At 39.2% G+C, this 22,449-nt stretch overlaps 1 protein-coding gene across 8 annotated transcripts in view; it reads left to right on the forward strand.

Annotated features, from left to right (window-relative positions):
- Window positions 1-22,449, forward strand: part of TRPM6 (transient receptor potential cation channel subfamily M member 6) — a 181,154-nt gene that overhangs the window by 101,992 nt on the left and 56,713 nt on the right. For 6 of the 8 annotated variants that reach the window (XM_031654138.1, XM_003911815.5, XM_003911817.5 and 3 more), the window contains 9 exons: window positions 56-148; window positions 1,766-2,043; window positions 3,499-3,727; window positions 7,094-7,246; window positions 11,595-11,741; window positions 15,297-15,425; window positions 17,439-17,690; window positions 20,393-20,567; window positions 20,769-20,883. In XM_031654138.1, the coding sequence (XP_031509998.1) occupies window positions 56-148; window positions 1,766-2,043; window positions 3,499-3,727; window positions 7,094-7,246; window positions 11,595-11,741; window positions 15,297-15,425; window positions 17,439-17,690; window positions 20,393-20,567; window positions 20,769-20,883 (1,571 nt within the window). The remainder of the gene's footprint in view (window positions 1-55; window positions 149-1,765; window positions 2,044-3,498; window positions 3,728-7,093; window positions 7,247-11,594; window positions 11,742-15,296; window positions 15,426-17,438; window positions 17,691-20,392; window positions 20,568-20,768; window positions 20,884-22,449) is intronic. The other 2 variants (XM_021927549.2, XM_021927550.2) reach the window with 2 other exon arrangements.

Genomic DNA, 22,449 nt, shown 5'->3' on the forward strand with positions numbered 1-22,449 from the left:
ATGAAATAATAACATGTGCCAGAGAGTGACCAGCTTTGTTCCAAACCTTTCCCAGCACCGGAGACGCTCCTCAGGAAATAGAAATGAGTCTGCAGAAAGCACGCCGCACTCCCAGTTCATTAGAACTGCACAGCCATACAAAGTCAAGGTACCAGTTACTTGTTTTTAGACTTGAAAGAAAAATGTTTTTTACAATTTGAGACTGTTTCTTCATTTATGTCAAAGAAAGGGAAGTGTAAATAGAGAGACCATTTATAAGTGCCATAAACAGATAGTGCGAATCAAAAGCATAACACAGCTGTCCAGTACCAACAGTGAGAAAAGGCGTAGTGATGCTCTGGACTTGCACTTTAGCCTCTCTTCCTTGTTGCCATCCCTGCTGTGTCTAGACAGTGACTCAGTCAGGTGATCTATGGGATGGTACTTAAAAAATGTGATCATTAACCCAACACCATACTCTGATGTCCTGTTCCCCAAGGCCAGTTGGATGTGAAGTCTGTTTCCTTCTTTTCCTTCACTTCTCTGTTGCACTGACCTTTTGCATCTTCCTTTTTAAATTTTTTCCTTTTTGAGGCTTTCTTGAAATTAACATAAATCTAATATTACAGTATGATAATGATGATGATGATGAGTGTGTGTGTGTATACAACATTGTTATTCCTCCTAGTCTCATATTCCTCCAATCCCACTTTACTCTGAGAATAAATGCTTTTGCTCAAGAATTTCCATGCAAATGATTATTATGTTAGCTGAAAGAGGTTTGCTTTCCATAGCCCCTGGTATGAAAGAGGTATTTCATAAAATTACCATTGGTCATCATCAGTGAACATGAATTCCTTTTATTTGTAGAAATAGAGGAAATGGATTATAATTTTTTGCTATGACCTCTTAAATTAAAAAGAATAATTATTGAATCTTTAGTATTTGCCAGGCATTATACTGAGTGCTTGGTTGAACTTGGAAGGTAGGTGGGGAGGGGAGGATATAACGAAGTCTGAGAAATGGTCTCATCTTCCTCAAAGTCATAACCATAGTGCAGTATGATGAGCCCAGAGATAGAGACACACAAAATGATATAGGAGTACGTGAGGAGGTAGAGTGGCATGGTAAGTGGGGATTTATCAGGTAGAGAATGGTATTTCATGATCACCTGTTACCGTTGCTGATAAAGATAATCAGAATTAAAGGAAAAGAAACTTCAAATCAATCTATTTGAATACATGTTGGCTACACTAGGGATGTTTTCCCAAAGGAAAGATAATGAATCTATTTGCTAAATGAGGTTAGAGCTTTTTAAAAATACATCATTCTCATGTATCCAATATGTTATTTTGACCCATTTCCTTGAGAAATTAAAAGTTATCATGTAGTCTCTAATTCAGCACTCATCATACTGCACTGTGGTTATTATTTTGAGGAAGATGCAACCATTTCTCAGGTATTGTTATATCTCCCCCTACCCACCCATCTTTCAAACTCATATTAAGCACTCTGGGTATATCCTAAAGAGGTACTGCTTTAAGTTATGCTAAATGACCTTAAGATATATCAGTTCAGGGACTCTGGATCTGTTAAATGCAACAAGAAATAGATTACCTTTTATGATCTAAATTTTGCTTGCTGGCTTGTAGAATCTTATTATTGTTTCCATCTCTTTTTCAGTAGTGATTTTAAAAAAATCTGTAGGACACCTGCTGTGTTGAATTAGGTAAAACATCATGCATCTGAGTATTTGAAAAGTCATTCCTATTTTATTTTCCAACAGGAAAAGTCTGTAGTCCTTCATAAATCAAGGAAGAAGTCAAAAGAACAAAATGTATCAGATGACCCTGAGTCTACTGGCTTTATTTACCCTTACAGTGACCTGCTGGTTTGGGCTGTGCTGATGAAAAGGCAGAAGATGGCCATGTTCTTCTGGCAGCATGGAGAGGAGGCCACGGTTAAAGCAGTGATTGCGTGTATCCTCTACCGGGCAATGGCCCATGAAGCTAAGGAAAGTCACATGGTGGATGATGCCTCAGAAGAGTTGAAGAATTACTCAAAGTAAGTGTTCTCTCTTCACTTCATACTAAACATCAACACTTCTTAGAATGGTTAGACACTTTTATCTCTCTCATCTTTAAACTTGTAGGACAAATGGACTTACTGCCATGCATTTTATGGACTCTCCTATTAAAAGGGTCTTCAAGAATTCTAAGGAGCTTTGTGAAGTAAAGGAAGGAGAGGTGGCCTTCAAGTCAGGGGACTTGAGTTCTAGTCCAGCTGTTGACTAATTAGACAAGTCAGTTGACCAGATTTCGGGGCTTTAGTTTCCTACCTATGAAATGTTCAATTAATGATTTTGAAAACTCCCCCTAACTCCGAACTCTTTGATGCTAAATTAAAGTAAGACATTGTTTTCATTAAGTATCTCTCAGCAGGGAAAACAAATAAATGCATTTTATTAAAGAACCAGAGAGTAATGGTGGAAAATTGAAGTTAAAAATGCTTTTGGTTTTTAAGTTACTAAAGTGTTATAGTAGTGAAGAAAGAATGAAAGCTAGAATCAATGGAAACTAATTTATAATTTTGATTTAAAAAATTCCCAGGCTGGAGGCAGAGGTTGCAGTGAGCTGAGATTGTGCCACTGCACTCCAGCCTGGCGACAGAGCAAGACTCCATCGAAAAAAAAGAAAAAATTCCCAGGCTGGGTGTAGTGGCTCACACCTGTAATCTCAGCACTTTGGGACACCAAGATGGGAGGATTGATTGAGGCCAGAAGTTCAAGACCAGACTGGGCAACATAGCAAGACCCTGTCTCTACCAAAAAAAACAAAAACAAAAACAAACAAACAAACAAAAAAACCCAAATTCCAGAGAATGACAATGTCTACCTTTCAGAGGAAACATTCTCCTCGAAAATCACATGAGGGTGTCTCTAGGTCTAGGTCTATAGCTTTCTTAAGTCATGTAGGTATTTTATAAAATCTTTTTTTAAAAAAGTGATTCCATAGCACTCCTTCCTTGCTGGTTGGGTTCTGAATGGTCTTTTTTGTCCAAAAAGGCAACAAAACAAAACAAAACAAACAAAAGCAAAACTTTATTAGGTCTTATCAGGGAGTCCCAACCAAGCTATGTATAAGCCTATGTATAAGTCCCAAACCAAGCTATGTCCAATAATGTGGAGTGGCTACTCCTCATGAATAGCTCAGGTGTAAATTAAATTCTGTATGCTACAATGTAAACCTCCTAGTTCTGTTCCTTCAGGAAAGGGAGAAAAATCCCATTAGTGAGCAGTAATTCCTTTCAAATAGTTTCTGGAAACTAAGATTATTAATCTGCTGTTTGGTGGTGTTGGCTTTTTTTTTTTTTTTTTTTTTTTGAAGGAAGCCTTATGAATTGATATTTTCTGAGCCTCACATCCAATCTTTTACAATGTTTCTAAATGTTCTAAAATGTTTCTAATAATGCAGCTCTCTCACCTGCCTTTGTTTTCTTCATTTGCCACCTTCATGGCAGACAGTTTGGCCAGCTGGCTCTGGACTTGTTGGAGAAGGCATTCAAGCAGAATGAGCGCATGGCCATGACGCTGTTGACATATGAACTCAGGAACTGGAGCAATTCGACCTGCCTGAAACTGGCCGTGTCGGGAGGATTACGACCCTTTGTTTCACATACTTGTACCCAAATGCTACTGACGGATATGTGGATGGGGCGCCTGAAAATGAGGAAGAACTCTTGGTTAAAGGTAAATTTACTTTACTTGCTTTATGGAGTTTAATGTTAGTTTTGTATAAAATCCTGTACTCGAGTTACATTTTCTTCCAGAAGTGTGTCTTCAGGAAAACCAGTTAGTATCTTTGAGAGCTCATTTAGAGGTTCTAGCAGGGGAGCACAGCTACTCCTATACCCTTGACGGAAGATTGGTCCTCTGTCGAGGATGGTCGTCTTCTGCGACTGAGCGACCGCCCGAGCGCGCAGCTTTGGGAGGGATGAACATGGAGTGGTGAGGCAGGAAGGGGACACCTGCCTAGCTGGCCAGATCAGCCGAATCAACCCTGGCGATCAATGGGGTGACAGATGGCACAACCAGATCAGCCTCACATCCCAGTTAATATCTTTGATTCTCACAGAAGATCTGGGGTCTTCCCAGAGGAATCTGTGAAGATGACTTTTACCTCCCATGGCCACAGTTTCCTTTTGAATAATGGATATAATTGTACCTGCCCTGTCCACCATAAAGATGAGGGTGGTTAGAAGAAGTTAAAAGCGTAGACAAACATATGTAAGATTTCATTATGACTAGTTGCTATTGCCTCTAATAATTATAACAAAAGTAAATGAGACTTTCTAGTGAATTTTTTTCAGTGTAAGAATACTAATAGATAATAAACTAAATAAAATTAATAACTTCTGTTGTTCTGCTCACCCAATGTGTGGGGGGGGGGGGGGGGGAGTTTCTTTCCTTTTTTTTTTTTTTGAGAGAATAAGTGACTGTTTCATAAGGCTGCCTTCCAATACATTTGTTCACATGACTAACCATCTCAAAATTCTCAGCCTCATCTGTTATCTTAAATTATCAAGAATAATTTAGTTGACTGCTAAGGACATTTACCTTTGACATCAAACCTAAGTCTAAAGGCTTTAGGTTATGGCCAAGCTTAAAGAGTACACATACTTATGAAACTAAATAAAATGAGACAAACAGTGAGTATTAAGAATGACATAAGTCTGTATTTTATATTTTAATTTTATTTTTCCTAGAGTTCTTAAAAATATGATGTGTCCCAAACATAATGACTATTTTTCCACCGATGAAATTATAGAAAGAAGAGAAATGTCAACCAAAAAGGATCTCAACATAAATCCTTTTAAAGAAAATATCAGAAACAATAATTGTTTTCAGAAGTTCTTCAACGATCTGCTTTGATTGCACCCTTGGAAATGAGGAATTAGAGATGTGAATGAGTTCACCTCTAGCTACATAAGTTCAACGTTCAGGGAGTGAGATAAGATATAGATAGCTGGTAGTTTGAGAAATAATTTTCCTCATGTTTGTGTCCTGTATGTACTCTAGTTTACTAGAAATCCTTATTTTTGAGAACTTAATGAATTCTTGTTCTTCATATACTTCATACCAAAAAGAAGACTTAAGTGAAGTAAGACTAAATGTTTTGCCCCAAAACATAGAGTGAGTTAATAAAAAAGGCTGAGCTATCTACTTAAAGTCTCTAAGCTGTAGTAAACGTTCTTCTGCAGTGTCTAGATCCTACTTTATCAGTGCTTGGTTGGTGAATTTTAGAAGCAGATTTGCAAATAATTGTAAGATGTCCTGGCTAGGCTAATTCCAAGTAGAAAAAGACTGTAGGAAAACCATGTAGAGAGATGTGGATGGGAAAACTCATTGTAATGCTCCATCTTATCCCTTAGAGATTGGATACTGATGTTGTTGAATACTATCTCATAAGCCAGTTGTTCTGCAATGCACAAGGGCAACAGAATGTGGGGCCTCTTCAGGAAGTTGACTAGAGATTAATTAGTACAATATTACCACTGGGCATGGTAACTGCAATTTTTCCAGACCTAGAAGATTGCATGTATTTTGGGTTCTATAGCTGGACAAAAAACAAACACACAAAATCCTATTAGAACTGGAGAAAGTCCAGAGAATCTTCACAGGAGATCAAGCTTTAAAACAGGATGACGAAAGATAATTTCATCATGGAAAAAAAAAAAAAAAAGAAGGCCAACAAGGATATGACTTCAGTTTACCATAGTTAATAATGAATGTCAAACAGGTTAAATCTTCTTTTTGGTCACTGAATACCAGAATACTAAGGCCTACTTTTAGCTTGAAAGAGGTAGTATTCATCAAGTTGATATCAGAGAATTTATTAAATCTTTTAAACTCTTTACCTTGGAAGGCCATACAAGTTGAACTTAAAAAATTTTTTTGAAAAGACTGTTAGTAATTCGTGAATAATAGCAATATAATGAAAAAAACTTGTGGATGTCTGGATCTATACCTTCCTTGGGTTTTACTAGTAGGGAAAATACACGTGAGGGATGGGAGATGGATCTAACAGAAGGTGATGGTATACTTTTAGATTCTTGATTTTATGATATCAACAAATTTTAATGTGTTTTATGTGGTAATATGTACTTAATGGCTTTAAAATATCATTAAGCAGTGTGCTCATTGAAAAATAATACTTGTCACTGCCCTGTCCTGCTACTCCTAGAGGTAAATAATTACAGTGTAGTATACATATTTTTAAACTTTTAAATGCATATACATATGCATATAAATAGCTAAGGTTTTTACTTTTATTTTTTAACAAAAATGGGATCACTCTATGTTCTTCTATACAGTTGGCTCTTCATATCCATGGGTTCCACATCTGCAGATTTAATCAACTGCAGATAAAAAATATTTGGAAAAACACCCCCAAATAAATAACAGTATATTAAAAGTTACACAAATGAAAAGTCAATACAGTATAACAACTATTTATATAGCATTTACACTGTATTAGGTATTATAAGTAATCTAGAGATGGTTTAAAGTATAGGGTAGGATGTGCACAGGTTATATGGAAATACAACAACACCGTTTTATACCAGGGACTTGAGCAGCCTTGGATTTTGGTATCCTTGGGGTTGGGGGTCAGGGGTGTCCTGGCACCAATCCCCCTTGGATACCAAGAGATAACTGTAATTTGATTTTTTCACTTAACAATGTAGCATGGCTACCTTTTCATTATATTCAACATTGCCTTTGTCTTTTTAATGGTTGCACAGGAGGAAAGGTTATTCCAGACCAGCTGTCCCTCTCTAGATAGACATTTAGGTTGGCACTAGTGTTTTGCTTTTACAAATAGTCCTGCAATGAACATTCTTATCCACAAATGCTTGTACTCATGAGTATTTCTGAGGGAGACACTAGAACTGAAGTTGCTGAGTCAAAAAATTATTTATAGAAACGGGATGAAAATTGAACTGGGATGGGTCTGGCATTTTCTATACACTGAAATTCTTAATTTCGTTATTTGTCTAGTATGTGCTTTTGTAGTCCCTACTACTTTGTTTTGCTTTTTTTTTTTTTTTTTTACAGATTATTATAAGCATTATTTTACCACCCACCATTTTGACATTGGAATTTAAAAGCAAAGCTGAGATGTCACATGTTCCCCAGTCCCAGGACTTCCAATTTATGTGGTATTACAGTGACCAGAATGCCAGCAGTTCCAAAGAAAGTGCTTCTGTGGTTAGTGCAAAATCATAATGAACTGAATTTTATTGTATTGACTGCATGCAAACATACACATCGTTAAAGTTTACTTATATAGCCATCTTTTAAACAAAAGTTACATTGCCTCTATTTCAGGCCAGTGATGACAGATGGTCCTGGGGTTATACGTTATTTTAAAATGTCTCTGACTAATCAATCAAGCATTTAGTTCTCTTGTATAATCTTAATCATATTATGCTATGGTCAGGTTTACTATGTACAATAGACCTAATTAACCCCCATATACAATTAAGCAAAATATCCTTTTTCTACTTCAAAGGCAAAATCAAAGACGTGGTTTGGACATAGCCATATACCAATTTATTAATTCAATGACTCGTTAGTGGCCACTTTACATGTGCTAGATGTTCTGTGGACACTGAATTAATTAAGGCAGATGCAGCCTCTTCCACTGTGGGGCTTATAATCAGACAGAATATCCACAGTATTTCACCATTGTTCAATGAAAACAGGTATTGAAAAAGTGTTTCAGCCGGGCGTGGTGGCTCACGCCTGTAATCCCAGCAGTTTGGGAGGCCGAGGTGGGCGGATCACGAGGTCAGGAGATCGAGACCATCCTGGCTAACACGGTGAAACCCCGTCTCTACTAAAAATACAAAAAATTAGCTGGGCTTAGTGGGCGCCTGTAGTCCCAGCTACTCGGGAGACTGAGGCAGGAGAATGGCGTGAACCCGGGAGGTGGAGCTTGCAGTGAGCCGAGATCACGCCACTGCACTCCAGCCTGGGCGACAGAGCGAGACTCCGTCTTAAAAAAAAAAAAGTGTTTCAGGTTTGTTCATTATAAATGGCTTATAATCATAACAACAATCTTCCTTTTGCCTTTGAATTTAACTTAAGCAATAAGTATTAATAAGCTGCTATGTTTTTAGAATTTTTCTAGGCATGGTGTAAGGGGTGGAGGCAGCACTTTTGATGGGATAGATAAGATTTCATAACACTAATTAAGTCATGCAATTTATTAGCTGAGGAATGTAATTTGCATTGTGTATTGTGGCAGGAAACTGAAGGCAGGTGATACATAGATGCTCTTTAGAGTGTCACTGTGTTGTCTTCTTGTGGTAATAGTGGGTAATAATGAATATAAAGAAGGCATTTCTGGTAATTGGAGAAGCAAAGCCATTATTCTGGAGCTGAAGCTCCATCAAATACTGCATTTGCTCACTGAGGTTTTATAAAACTCCTTATTGAAATTTCTACAGGCAGAATAACTTTACCATGTGAAATTTAGATCTTTTTAGCTGATAACCTCTTGAAAACATGACCTTTGATGACATGAGTTTTCTTAGGACTAAATTATAGTAAGATGGCAGAATGGGTTAATCAACAGCAGAAGAAGACTCTTCCCATTAGGAGTCAGTAGGTGAGGGTTAGGGCTAGGTGACAGTTTTATGATTGAGGTGGTGTTTGAGCTTGACTTGAGGATGTGGAGAGGGAAAAGAGCATGTCAGTGGGAAGGAGACTATAAGCAGGGTCATGGAGTTGGGAAGTGGCAAGGCATATGTAAAGCATCGCAAGTGGTATGGAATGGTTCGGCTGGAATCTAGGTTATGAGGGTTATGTGACAAGCTGGGAGTACTTGTGGGAATGACTGGAAAGTAGACTGAGGCTAGATCATGTAGACTCTTGTATATCCTGTAAAGGAGTATGATTTTTATTCTGTAGGTTACGGAGAGCTAGTGAATGTGTATGCCAGAGTAGTGAGATGATCTGACTATTAGAGAAATAATTCTGCCTCCAGGGCATAGGATGGTTTAGCAAGAAGACTGGCTGGAAGCAGGGGGAACATAGGCCAGGGTAGCCATCCAGTTGAGAAACAGTAAGTCCTTTAACCAGGGTCAGTAGCAATGGACATGGAGAGGAAGAGGGTCTTTTAAACAAGGCCGTCTTGAAGGGACACAAGGATAATTGGAGAGGGAGTGGGTTCAGAAGGGGAAAGATGAGCTTGGTCTTAGGCTAATAAATCACAGTGAAATACTAAGAAAACTGTATAACAAAATCTATTCTACCAGAGCATCATTAAGTGGGAAAGATGACTGCAATGCAATGCAAAACAGATATGGATTATAGTAGACTTATTGTTGTAGCTATAATTTTAATCTGTGTACCTGCTGGTATCAGATTACAATTAGAAAAAAAGAGTGTGGGGTGGTCAGAGGGTGTGGGGGTAAGGGGAGCTATATATATATATAATAAAAGTTATTCAAGCCAAACGTTTTTGTCTTTACCTTCTTCTCAGTTAAAAAAAAAAAAAAAATCTGAATTTATATTCTCAGGTTGTCTTCATCATAGCAACTGGTGTCTTTGAATTCAACTCAGAGACAGGCCCCATCAGCACTTTATAATCCACTCCAAAGTGTCAAGAGCAATTAAGAGCTAATGAAACACTCCTAGAGAAATAATAAGAGAAGTTATTTAATAATAAAGTCATTAATTAAATTGCTTTCTGGGGTCTTTCTGATGTGGTATTGATGTCATTAAAAGCTCATAAGTGATGACTTTTCTAATTGGTTTTATGCCATTTTAATTCTAGGCTGGTTCAGACCTGCTAGGAACTGGGCCGATTCCTACATTTCTAAGTCACAATTCCAACCCCGCTGCCCAAAGTGAAATAAATGACTGAATAATTAATCAGGCACTGATGATAATCCATCTAGATGCCCAAGGCCTTAAATGTCACATTTTTCTGCAATTATATGGACAGCTCAAGCAAAATTTGATTCATTCCTTGGCTGAAAAAATTTTGCTAATCTTGCAGGTCTGATATTAAAGAGATAACTTTTGTGGCTAGGTTGCAAGAATGGACTAGTTTGAGAGGCAGCAGAGAACATTCCTTTCTTTTAATATTACTTTAAAAAATTTAAAAGTACACGTTTCCTATTAAAAAACTAAAACCACCTAGAAATCTATACAGTAGAGTGATGTCGCTTTTGCTTCCCTTTTGCTACCCTTATATTGCTGCTTCTCAAAGGTAGCCAGCCTGCAAGTGCTTCTTTTCTTTTCTTTTCTTTTCTTTTCTTCTTCTCTTCTCTTCTCTTCTCTTTTCTTCTCCTTCCTCTTTTGAAAGCTCATTCTACATGGGTGTTTCTGTAGTCACATTCAGTCATCTCCTGCTCTGCCTTACATATACTCATTGCTAATTCTCTACATGAGTTAATTCCCTTGGACTGACACATACCTTTTGGGTAGTTGATGAAAAATCTGATTCTTTCCCCAGAAAAATGCATGTACAACACAAATACTTGCACATGGTTGCAGGGTGTTCAAGGAACTCTAGAAGCTCAGAAAGCACGTGAACTGCAGGCAAACAGACCCTCTGCTATAAATCAGTGGGGAAGCTATCAAAGGTCAGAATCCTAAAACTAATGCAGTGCCTGAATTTCCTATGACAAGGAATGGCCATGCATCATCAATGTATGCTCAATTTGTTCTTATGTGTTAAGGAAATCATTGTATTGTTCATTACTGATTTCACAGGGATTTTAGGAGTATCCTTAGGTTCCAAAATTTAAAAACATACAAAAATTAGCCGGGTGTGGTGGCGGGTGACTGTAAGCCCAGTTACTTGGGAGGCTGAGGTACGAGAATCTCTTGAACCTGGGAGGCCGAGGTTGCAGTGAGCCGTGAGCATGCCATTGCACTCCAGCCTGGGTGACAAGAGCAAGACTCCATCTCACCAAAAAAAAAAAAAAAAAAGAGAGATTGAGAACAGGGACCAATTTTTAAATCCTTGGGACTACTCTTACTTTGGGTTTGATTACTACAGAGTCAGCTTGCATTTCAGAAATAACTCATATGTTTTACCTGGCCAATAATTTATACAATACATACAGTTTTCTCTCCCTTCCAAGGTAAGATTATAATTTGGCATATGGGTGTCCAATTATTATTATTATTATTATTATTATTATTATTATTTTGAGACAGAGTCTTGCTCTGTCGCCCAGGCTGGAGTGCGGTGGCATGATCTCGGCTCACTGCAACCTCCGCCTCCCAGGTTCAAGCGATTCTCCTGCCTCAACCTCCCAAGTAGCTGGGATTACAGTTATGTGCCACCACACTCGATTCATTTTTATATTTTTAGTAGAGGCAGTGTTTCTCCATGTTGGCCAGGCTGGTCTCGAACTCCTGACCTCAGGTGATCTGCCCACTTCGGCCTCCCGAAGTGCTGGGATTACAGGTGTGAGCCACCATGCCCAGCCAATTAATTTCTAATATATTATTTATGATATTTTTTGGATGTTCATGCTTGTCACTATTTTAGTTAAGCTGCTGACAAGAAAATGATTATTTGTTTATTTTATAGAAAGAGTATGATTTGGAAAGGGGCCATGATGAGAAACTGGATGAAAATCAGCATTTTGGTTTGGAAAGTGGGCCCCAGCACCTTCCATGGACCAGGAAAGTCTATGAGTTCTACAGTGCTCCAATTGTCAAGTTTTGGTTTTATACGGTTGGTCTCATTACAACAATATATGTCGGTTGAATGATGGTTGATAGCTAGTGATGATATTGATAATATGCCTGATTTGCCACTTTGCAATAAAAATGTAGAAACCTAGTTAAAAAAAAGCGAGGGCATGACAAAGTAGGTAGCAAAGAAGACTGGAGGAAGGCAGGGAGAGGTTAGGGTGGAGCTCGCCTACTTTTTGGAGTTTGAGAACAAGCATTTTCTTCTCTCTTTGAGTGCTAAGAGTTAGCACTGTTATTGTGGGAAGATCTAGCTGGCTTTGCCCTACTGGTTAACGTTGCTTCTGTCTCTAAAAACTCCTAAGCTAGGAATTTCCATGGAAAGAAACACTGGAATATTCTTTTCTTAACAATGTGACTGTGGTTAAAACTCTCTTGGCGTTCCTATCAGAGTCCCTCAAATATGTTGTTGCACATTCACAAAATGGTAAAACCTTACCATTTGAAGGGAGACTGAGCATTCAAAGATCTGTAGAACAACCAAATTAACAGCAGTGTTTGTAGAATTAAGCAATAGGTGGGTGGGTTCTTAGAAAATCAGCAATTGAATCAGCATTTTCTTCGTAGGAATGTGTTATATAGATAGAAAATGATGCAAGTGTTTTTTTTTTGCCTTCAGTAGTATATGCTTATAAATATATAGAGAAAATGAAATCTTTTAGAAGCTGAACTGTGTGAGCAAATACCAAATCTATTATGGATAGTAGAGCGACAGAGAAAGCATGAACTATGCTTTAGATGTGTTGAGTGCTTTTCACATTTATTTCATAAGTTTTCTTTTCTTTTTTTTTAAATATTTTTTTCCACGACACAGCCCTCAGGAGATCCTGAGAACATGTGCTCCCATAGCATTTATTTTTCTTATGCTTATCTATACTTAAATAGCTCATGGCCAAGAGTTTGTACATCTAAAACATTTGAAGTGTGACTATAAAAGGATATTTATCTAAATGTGTTTATTTCCAAATATTTACCTGGCCAACCACACACTTATTTCCTATACTTATTGAATAAGTACATAGCTGTGTATGATTTTTATCTGTTTCCAAAAATCACATCTGCTTTCAAACAATGAGGTTTTGCTATTTTTGTAACATGCAACAACATATACGAAAGACTCTGACAGGAGTGCTGGGAGAGTTTTAACCATTGTCATACCATTGGGAAAAGCGTATTCAGGCGTTTCTTCCCTTGGAAATTTCTAGCTCAGGAGCTTTAAGAAACAGGAACAAAGCTAAGCAATAGCACAAAACCAGCCAGATCTGCTCACCATGGTGTTTTTAATAATTGGAACGAAACAAAAAGAGTCAAAAGCAATACTGCCAATGTCCAGAGTGTTTAGTGCTTAATTTTACCTAGGTGTGAGTGCTTCGGTTGCTTGTAGCCTTTGTGTAATGCCACTTTGGACTAATGAGTAAACAGACTTAACATAGCCTTTAGGAATCCAACCTGTTCTCAAGTAGAGGAATTGTGGGCTACTTTCTCAATCTGAATATCTACTTATCGAATTTGTTTGTAGTCTTTTGCTTATAAATCTTCCAGATTCAGATAGTCGTACACTATACATATTAGAAAGAAAGTTATGGCTGAGGGTAACCTAAGGTTCAGGTCATTCAATTTGATTTTACTGAGAGCTAAACTGCTGTCTTTAAGACATAGTATACTAGGCAGCAGAGGGGGCGGTGAGAAGAAGACATTGCCAAACATCAATGCTGACTTCAAGCAGCTTGCAGTTATGTAGGGGAGAACATTGATGTATGTAAATGAGTCCAGTATAAGGAATCAGTGTATGGAGATAGTAAAATACAAATAATAAAATATATACAGACAAATGGGCTAAGGTCTGAACCTCAGAGTAAAAGTTAAGGAGTCAATTGTCTAGCCATGCTGAAACCAATGACAAAAAAACTTAAATGCTTGATAGAACAAATTCACTTAAAGTATGTCCTTAAGGAGTCATCAAAAATACTCAGACTTTGAGATATAGATCAAGAGAAGTATAGAATTACTGAAATTTACCTTTACTTTCTTACATGCTTCTCTTCTACACCTCCTTAAATCATAGGCACTATTATCCATTATGACTACCTAAAAGACCACCTATTGTCAATAATACCATTCTTATATAGTTAGAAATGGTTTAAGCTATTCTCTATGTTATCTGTGCAGAACTAAAGTTAGAAGCAGACTTACCCATGTAGGTAGATAAAAATATATGAGAAATAGGGATCAAGGTTAAAATAATATGCTTTTATGAGAATGAACACACACACACACACATTTTTCTCTCAACTGATTTTTTTTTTTTTTTTTTTTTTTTTGAGATGGAGTCTCTCTCTGTCACCCAGGCTGGAGTGCAATGGTGCAATCTCAGCTCACTGCAACCTTGGCCATCTGGGTTTAAAAGATTCTCTTACCTCAGCCTCCTGAGTGGCTGGGGTTTCAGGTGCACACCACCATGCCCAGCTAATTTTTTGTATTTTTAGTAGAGACGGGGTTTCACCGTGTTGGCCAGGCCGGTCTCGAAGTCCTAACCTCAGGTGATCCGCCCACCTTGGCCTCCCAAAGGGCTGGAATTATAGGCGTGATCCACCGTGTCCAGCCGATACGAGGTTTTTAAATGCAAGTGTTGATCAGTAAGCACTGTGTGTTGTCTGTGAGGTTATTAGAGGACTGAAGTCTCATACATTGTTGATAATAGTGTAAACTGGTAAAGCCTTTCTGTCGGAAAATTTAGTAATATTTGTCACAGTTTTCAATGTGCATGGACAGATATTCTGCTTCCGGGAATATATCTTAAGAAGATAAGAATATTAGATAAGATTACAAAGCTATTAATCACTATGTATCTATACGTGTGATCACTATGTCTTAATTCTTTCAAGACTTTGGAAATCTAGGCATACATATATATACACAGTAATTAGACAAACATTTATTGAATGTCTACCATGTGTCAGGCAGAGTGCTGAGTGCTGAGTGCTGAAGATATAAATATTGACAAACAGTCCTTAATTAAAAGGGCTCACAGTTGGACACAACTTTTGTATTAAACAGCATTTTAATCAACATAAAATAGAACTCCCAGCAGTGGTAAATGCCACAGTTCGTTGTATTTGAAAATAAGCATCTATTGCCACTGCGGATCTGGCATGCTTCACACACGTTTTCTTTCTATGTTTGAGATGGAGGGGAAGGCCTGTGATTCCTCCTGGGCTTGCTGTTAGCCTGCCAGCGCCCCTGTTGGACGTGCAGGGTCCTGGAAATGCCAGTCAGGAGCCAGCAGAACAATACAGTGTGTCCTTCCATGCATCTGAGAACAGTGATTTCATTCCTGCCTCTAAATCCTAGACTAGAAGACTATGGATTGTTGTGCTTTCCTTGATACTAGGTCATCGATAACCCAAAGGTGGTCCTAGTTATGTGTTCGTGTTATCGTGTTGAAGTTCATGCCTGGGTTTCTGCTCCATCTGCGTCTGCTTGGTGTGCTCTATGCTTGCTCTCACTCACGTCTGGGGAATGTGTGTCCTCCTCACAGATGGCGTATTTGGCATTCCTCATGCTGTTCACTTACACCGTGTTGGTGGAGATGCAGCCCCAGCCCAGCGCGCAGGAGTGGCTTGTTAGCATTTACATCTTCACCAATGCTATTGAGGCGGTCAGGGGGGTGAGTTCTGCCATCTACCTTTATCTTCCACATATGCCCTCGGCTTCTGTAGGTGTCCACTAAAAGACTCCTTGGCTCTGGTGATGAAAATGGACACTTCAAGGATGGGGGAAGACAGGAAACACTGACTTTGACTTACATGCTGCAAGAAGTTTATTTGGGGGAGAATCCTTGATTCCAGCCCTTTATCCTTGTCAGCTGCTTTCTGTTGGTTGGTGCACTTTGGAAGCAGTTATCTTTGAAGCAGATATCTTGGTGTGTTTACCAATCCTAAAGGATAGATGATGCCATAGAATTGTATTAAACCCTACAACTATTTGATTTCCCTGAGGGTTTTTTTTTTTTTTTGGTGGGGTTGATTTTTATTGCCTTGCATTACTTTCATATTATCGATTTCATCTAATGAGTGACATAAATGGCTGACGTTGTGCAATATGTAAGGAATATGTTTATAGCTTTTGAAAGCTCCTACCAAACACTTTGAAAATTGAAGCTGGAAATCTCTCTGAGGCAGATAATCCAAGAAACGAAAAAACAAAACTTGTAAAAATTTCTAGTTTGTAATGAGTTACTTAAAAAAAAGCGGGGTGGGGGGGCAGGGTGTGGTGGCTCATGCTTGTAATCCCAGCACCTGAGGCAGGCAGATCATGAGGTCAGGAGATCAAGACTCTCTTGGCTAACATGGTGAAACCCCATCTCTACTAAAAATACAAAAAATTAGCCGGGTGTGGTGGCACGCTCCTGTAATCCCAGCTACTTGGGAGGCTAAGGCAGGAGAATTGCTTGAATCCAGGAAGTGGAGGTTGCAGTGAGCCGAGATCGCGCCACTGCCCTCCAGTCTGGGTGACAGAGCAGGACTCTGTCTCAAACAAAAACAAAACCAAAACCAAAAACTAACATTCCTGTAAGTTATAACTGCAATCATAAATATTTATGACTTAGACTGTTTTAGATGTCAATATATGTCTCTGTGTCTGTGTATTTACCTATATTTATTTTGTCCTAGAGGTAATATAACCAACATTATATAGTTATATTCTTTGTAATTATACCTATGTTGCCTGCTAATTCCTATGTGGAGTTTATAGATTATAGAAAATAAGTCAAGAGAGAAACAGATAGTTATCTGAATTGTACCACTTTTTTAATGCTTCAGGGAAAATAGGTGTACTATTTTACATTTCTGTTTGTCTGATATGGTGATATGTATTTTCTTTTCTTAGTGAGTTCCAATATCACATTCTTTTTTTTTTTTTTTTTTTTTTTTTGAGATGGAGTCTTGCTCTGTCACCCAGGCTGGAGTGCAGTGGTGAGATCTCGGCTCACTGCAACCTGTGCCTCCCAGGTTCAGGCAATTCTCCGGCCTCAGCCTCCGGAGTAGCTGGGATTACAGGTGCCTGCCACCACACCAGGCTAATTTTTGTATTTTTAGCAGAGACAGGGTTTCACAATGTTTACCAGGATGGTCTTGAACTCCTGACCTCAAGTGATCCTCCTGCCTCGGCCTCCCAAAGTGTTGGGATGACAGGCGTATGCCACCACACCCAGCCCAATATCACATTCTTAGTAGAATCTCACTAAATAGCAGTAGTCGGACTGGATTACAGGATTCCTTGCTCCATCCAGTGTTCTTTGCACCCCGCTGTGCCTCCTGAAATGAAATCGTAGCTATACAGATCCATTGCAATATTGAGTTTCAAAATGTCTTGGTGTTTCCTCATGCTATTTCAGGATTATTGAAAGCTAGAAAAAGTGCTTTGTATTTTTTTTTTAGTTCCAGTTGGGGTTTCAAGTGACAATCTAGCATTATTGAATGCATTAAATTATATCTTTATAGCTTTGTTTAAATAATTCATTACTGATAACTTAAGTCTCTGAAATCCCCGAGTGTTTTCAGGTTTGGCATGGTTTAGATTACTCTTTAAAGGAATAGTTTGTGTATTTAAGAAGATCATATTAACGGGATTCTTTGGTTGTACCTCCTTTTTTAAGTTTCCTTCTTCCTTCTTTTAGATCTGTACTTCAGAGCCCGGGAAGTTTACTCAAAAGGTGAAGGTATGGATTAGTGAGTACTGGAACTTAACAGAAACTGTGGCCATTGGCCTGTTTTCAGTTGGCTTCGCCCTTCGATGGGGTGACCCTCCTTTTCACACAGCGGGAAGACTGATCTACTGCATAGACATCATATTCTGGTTCTCACGGCTCCTGGACTTCTTTGCTGTGAATCAACATGCAGGTCCATATGTGACCATGATTGCAAAAATGGTGAGTACAGTCTAGTTTTATATCCTGGTATTCTTTCTTAAAATTGTTTTTAAAAGAATTCTTGTGGGTACATAAGTAGGTGTATGTATTTATGAGGTATATGGAATACTTTGATACAGGCATACAATGCATAATAATCACATCAGGGTAAATGGGGTTTTCATCACCTCGAGCGTTAATCCTTTGTGTTACAAACAACTCACATATACTCTTTCAGTTATTTTTAAGTGTACAATTAATTATTAACTACAGTCACCCTGTTGTTCTAGTGTTCTTTGTAAACATGCTATGTTGTGCAGGTTAGATTTGTACTGCTGGGCTCAAGGGATCCTCCCATCTCAGCCTCCTGTGTAGCTGGGACTATAGGCATACACCACCATGCCTGGCTTCTTTTTAATGGTTCTTCATGGTTTATATCCAATAGTTTAACTTTTGAAATTATTATTATTATCATCATCATTATTGAGACAGGGTCTTGCTCTGTCACCTAGACTGGAGTGCAGTGGTGCGATCACGGGTCACTGCAGCCTCACCCTCCCAGGCTCAAGAAATCCTCAACCTCCTGAGTAGCTGGGACCAGAGGCACACACCATCGTGCCAAGCTAATTCTTTTTTGTTATTTATATAGACAGGGTCTCACTATGTTGCTCAGGCTGGTTTCAAACTCCTGAGCTCAAATGATCCTCCTGCCTCAGCCTCCCGAAGTGCTGGGATTACAGGCATGAGCCATTGTGCGTGGCCATTTTGGAATTATTTATAGAAGCACAGCGAACAAGATCACGTCACCACTGCCTTCCATGTAACCACAAACTAGTATTTAGCAAACGACCTTGGATAGTATATTGCATAGTTAGTTGATTGGGACACTCAGCTTACCCTTTTGATTAGGGCCAGATGGTATGAGATTGAGTCAAATCTGTCTCTGAGCACAGTAATTCCTGAGGACCAGATTCATGTGAGGCTACTACCAATGATATTTTCTGCTAAAATATCCGTTTATTCTTGTATCACTCACTGACTGTCCCCTACCATCACGCTCTTAAATCGTGCTTACTATAGGCCACACACTGTTCTAGGTACTTAGTGTATATTAACTCATTTCATCTTAGCAACAACTTTAGGAGACAGGTAGTATTATTACACACATTTACATACAAGGAAATGGAGATTAAGTAAATTCCTCAAAGGAATATATAGGGAGCCGGGATTCAAAATTGGGCCACCTAGCTCCAGTCTGTCATCTGAGCTTGCCGTATAGTTGTGTCAAGTTTTTCTTTTTTCTTTATTTTTTTTTCTGAGATGGAGTCTTGCTCTGTTGTCCAGGATGGAGTGCAGTGGTGCAATCTCTGCTCACTGCAACCTCCACCTCCTGTGTCCAAGCGATTCTCCTGCCTCAGCCTCCCGAGTAGCCTATAGTAGGGACTATAGGTGCTTGCCACCATGCCTGGTTAATTTTTTATTTTTTAGTAGAGATGAAGTTTCACCATGTTGACCAGGCTAGTCTCAAACTCTTGACCTCAAGTGATCCGCTCACCTCCGCCTCCCAAAGTGCTGGGATTACAGGTGTGAGCTACTGAGCCTGGCTGGCTTTTTCCATCTGGCTATTCACAAGGACCTAAGACTTACCCTTTAATAAGTACAGTGTCTCAAGATCAGCTTTGGCTTTTCCTCCTAGAATACTTACTGGCAGGGAAGGGGCAAGTTCTGGAGAATGAAGGGTAGTGCTAAGACAAACAAACAAAGAAGACAGAAAAGAGACAACCTCCAGAACTCCAAAGATTTTTCCTATTTGACATTTTTCTCTTAGACCAGAAAGGTTTTCTCTTGTCTTGGTGACATTAGTATTTATGAGACAGGCTATGCCGAGATAACCAGTATATTTCAGTGACTTAGCACAAAGGTATTTCTGCCTAATGCAAGGTTTGGTGAGAGCTCATGGGGGCTGTCCTCTATGCAGTGACTCAGATCCCTTTGTCTTGTGACATAGCTATGTGAACATTTGGCTCCTGAGGTCTATGGCAGGGAGTAAGAGGGATGGAGAAAGTCTAATGGCTTTTAACTGCTCTGGACAAGAAGTGCCCAAGTCACCATCAGACCACAGCCCACTGGTTAGCATAGGTTTCACAACCCCAGCCTAATGGAAGGCAAGCTAAGAGACGTAGAGCACCTCTTGAAATACTGATGGGAATTGTGGTGAACACTCTCTCTGTTACAGTAAACTAATGGATTGAGTTGATGTACATTTAATAGATGGAATTAAACTGGCTTGATCAGTTTCTTAGATTCTGATCAATTCCTGAAGACAATTCTGGGAATAAGGAACCTTTGGATGAATTCAACAATACCCTATTTTTTTTTTTTTTTAAATTTTCCTAACCTCTGGTCCAAGTGGGGGCAAAGTTGGATATTAGCTAATCAAAAAGTGTTCACAATTCATTACTGCTTAAACAAAGAAGAACAGATTCTCTCCTCTCAGCACATTTATGTCATTCCATAGACCATGTTGACTTGAAATACATACTGTGTGAGAAAACAAAAGAGTTTAGCCAAGGAAAGTCTAGCTGTTCATGGGCAAGGGTGTTTTAGTCGATGACTAGACAATCTTATTATTTGCAGGTATAATTGTGATGGCTGCTGGTGTTTGGTTTCTTTTGAACTTCAAATCTATGGTAAAATTCTGGTTGTGCTATGCTCTTTTGCAGACAGCAAACATGTTCTATATTGTGATCATCATGGCCATAGTCTTGCTGAGCTTTGGAGTGGCACGCAAGGCCATCCTTTCACCAAAGGAGCCACCATCTTGGAGCCTAGCTCGAGATATTGTATTTGAGCCATACTGGATGATATATGGAGAAGTCTATGCTGGAGACATAGATGGTGTGTATGGGATTTTGCCATCATGCAGAAATTGTGCCTTCATAGTTAGCAAGAGTAAAGTAAATCTGAAAAACAATCATCTAAATCTAAAAATGTTTGAATTTATGGTATCCTGTGCAGTTAATGTGCTAAATGTTTGTCTAGAGTGGCAGGACTGTGATTCATCTTATCTCTCATTCTTTTAAAATTCTTTATTTGTAGTTTGTTCAAGCCAGCCATCCTGCCCTCCTGGTTCTTTTCTTACTCCATTCTTGCAAGCTGTCTACCTCTTCGTGCAATATATCATCATGGTGAACCTGTTGATTGCTTTCTTCAAGTAGGTTATTTCAATTAAATATGATTATTTTATTTAAATAAGAAATGTGAGCAGATATGTTGAGTAGATTCACATGTACTTTGAGTATGTAACCTTTGATTTTTGTGTGTTCTATGTTTTATTATTATTGTTTTGAAATATGTGCATAAAACTACTGGTAAGAAGGACACAGAGCGTGGGAAATGGTGAAATAATAAATGCAGTCATCCATCGTTATCTGTGGAGGGCTGGTTCCAGGACCCCCTGTGGATACTAAATTCTATGGATGCTCCAGTCCCTTATAGAAAATGGTGTAGTGTTTCATATAACCGATGCACATCCTCCTATATACTTTAAAACATCTCTAAATTATCTATGATACCTAATGTAGTGTAAATGCAATGTAAATGGTTGCTATACTGTATTGTTGAGGGAATAATGACAAAGATAAAATGTCTCTGCATGTTCAGCACAGACACAATCATCCTTTTCTTTTACCCAAATATTTTCAATCTGTGGTTGTTTGAATTCACAGATGCAGAACCCACAGATATGGAGGACTGACTGTGGAGGGAAAGTACAATGTAACAACATCAAAATGCAAGGAGATCTTGAGTTGTGATTAGGCAGTAAGTTCGAATTATGAAAGGATAGCAAGTGATGGAATTGCAGGTTGGCGAAGGAGTTCTTGATATGCTTTCTTCACTTGCTCCTAGCTTCTCCTGTTCTCTGTTTTCTCTTTCTCTCTCTCTCTTCCTTTCTTCTTTTCCTTTCCTTTCCTTTTCCTTTTCCTTTCTTTCTTTTTTCTTTTTGAGATGGAGTCTTGCTCTGTTGCCCAGGCTGGAGTGCAGTGGTGTGACCCCAGCTCATCACAACCTCTGCCTCCTGGGTTCAAGCAATTCTCCTGCCTCAGCCTCCCAAGTATCTGGGATTACAGGTGCCTGCCACCACGCCTGGCTAATTTTTATGTTTTTAGTAGAGATGGAGTTTCACCATGTTGACCAGGCTGGTCTCAAACTCCTGACCTCAAGTGATCCACCTGCCTCAGCCTCCCAAAGTGCTGGGATTACAGGTGTGAGCCACCACGCATGACCCCTGTCACTTCTTTTTTTTTTTTTTTTTTTTTTTGTGGAGTCTCTCTGTTGCCCAGGCTGGACTGCAGAGGTGATCTTGGCTCACTGCAACCTTTGCCTCCCGGGTTCAAGTGATTCTTCTGCCTCAGCCTCCTCAGTAGCTGGGACTACAGGTGCACGCCACCACACCCGGCTAATTTTTGTATTTTTAGCAGAGACAGGGTTTCACCATGTTGGCCAGGCTGGTCTCGAACTCCTGACCTCGTGATCCACCTGCCTTGGCCTTCCAAAGTGTTGGGCTTACAGGCATGAGCCACCGCGCCCAGCTGTCACTTCCTAAATCATGCATCACACTACTCTTCCCCTGACCCATTCCTCTCCAACCACATTGGCCCCTCAGTTTTTCAGACCACACAGGTGCCTTTGTGCTTGCTATTCCCTCTGCCTAGAATGCTCTTCCTGCAGCTACCGGTATGGCCCACTTCCTCACCTCTTCTCGTCTTGCTCAGAAGCA

Source organism: Papio anubis, chromosome 13 (assembly GCF_008728515.1).
Source record: "Papio anubis isolate 15944 chromosome 13, Panubis1.0, whole genome shotgun sequence".
Taxonomy (NCBI): Eukaryota; Metazoa; Chordata; class Mammalia; order Primates; family Cercopithecidae; genus Papio; species Papio anubis.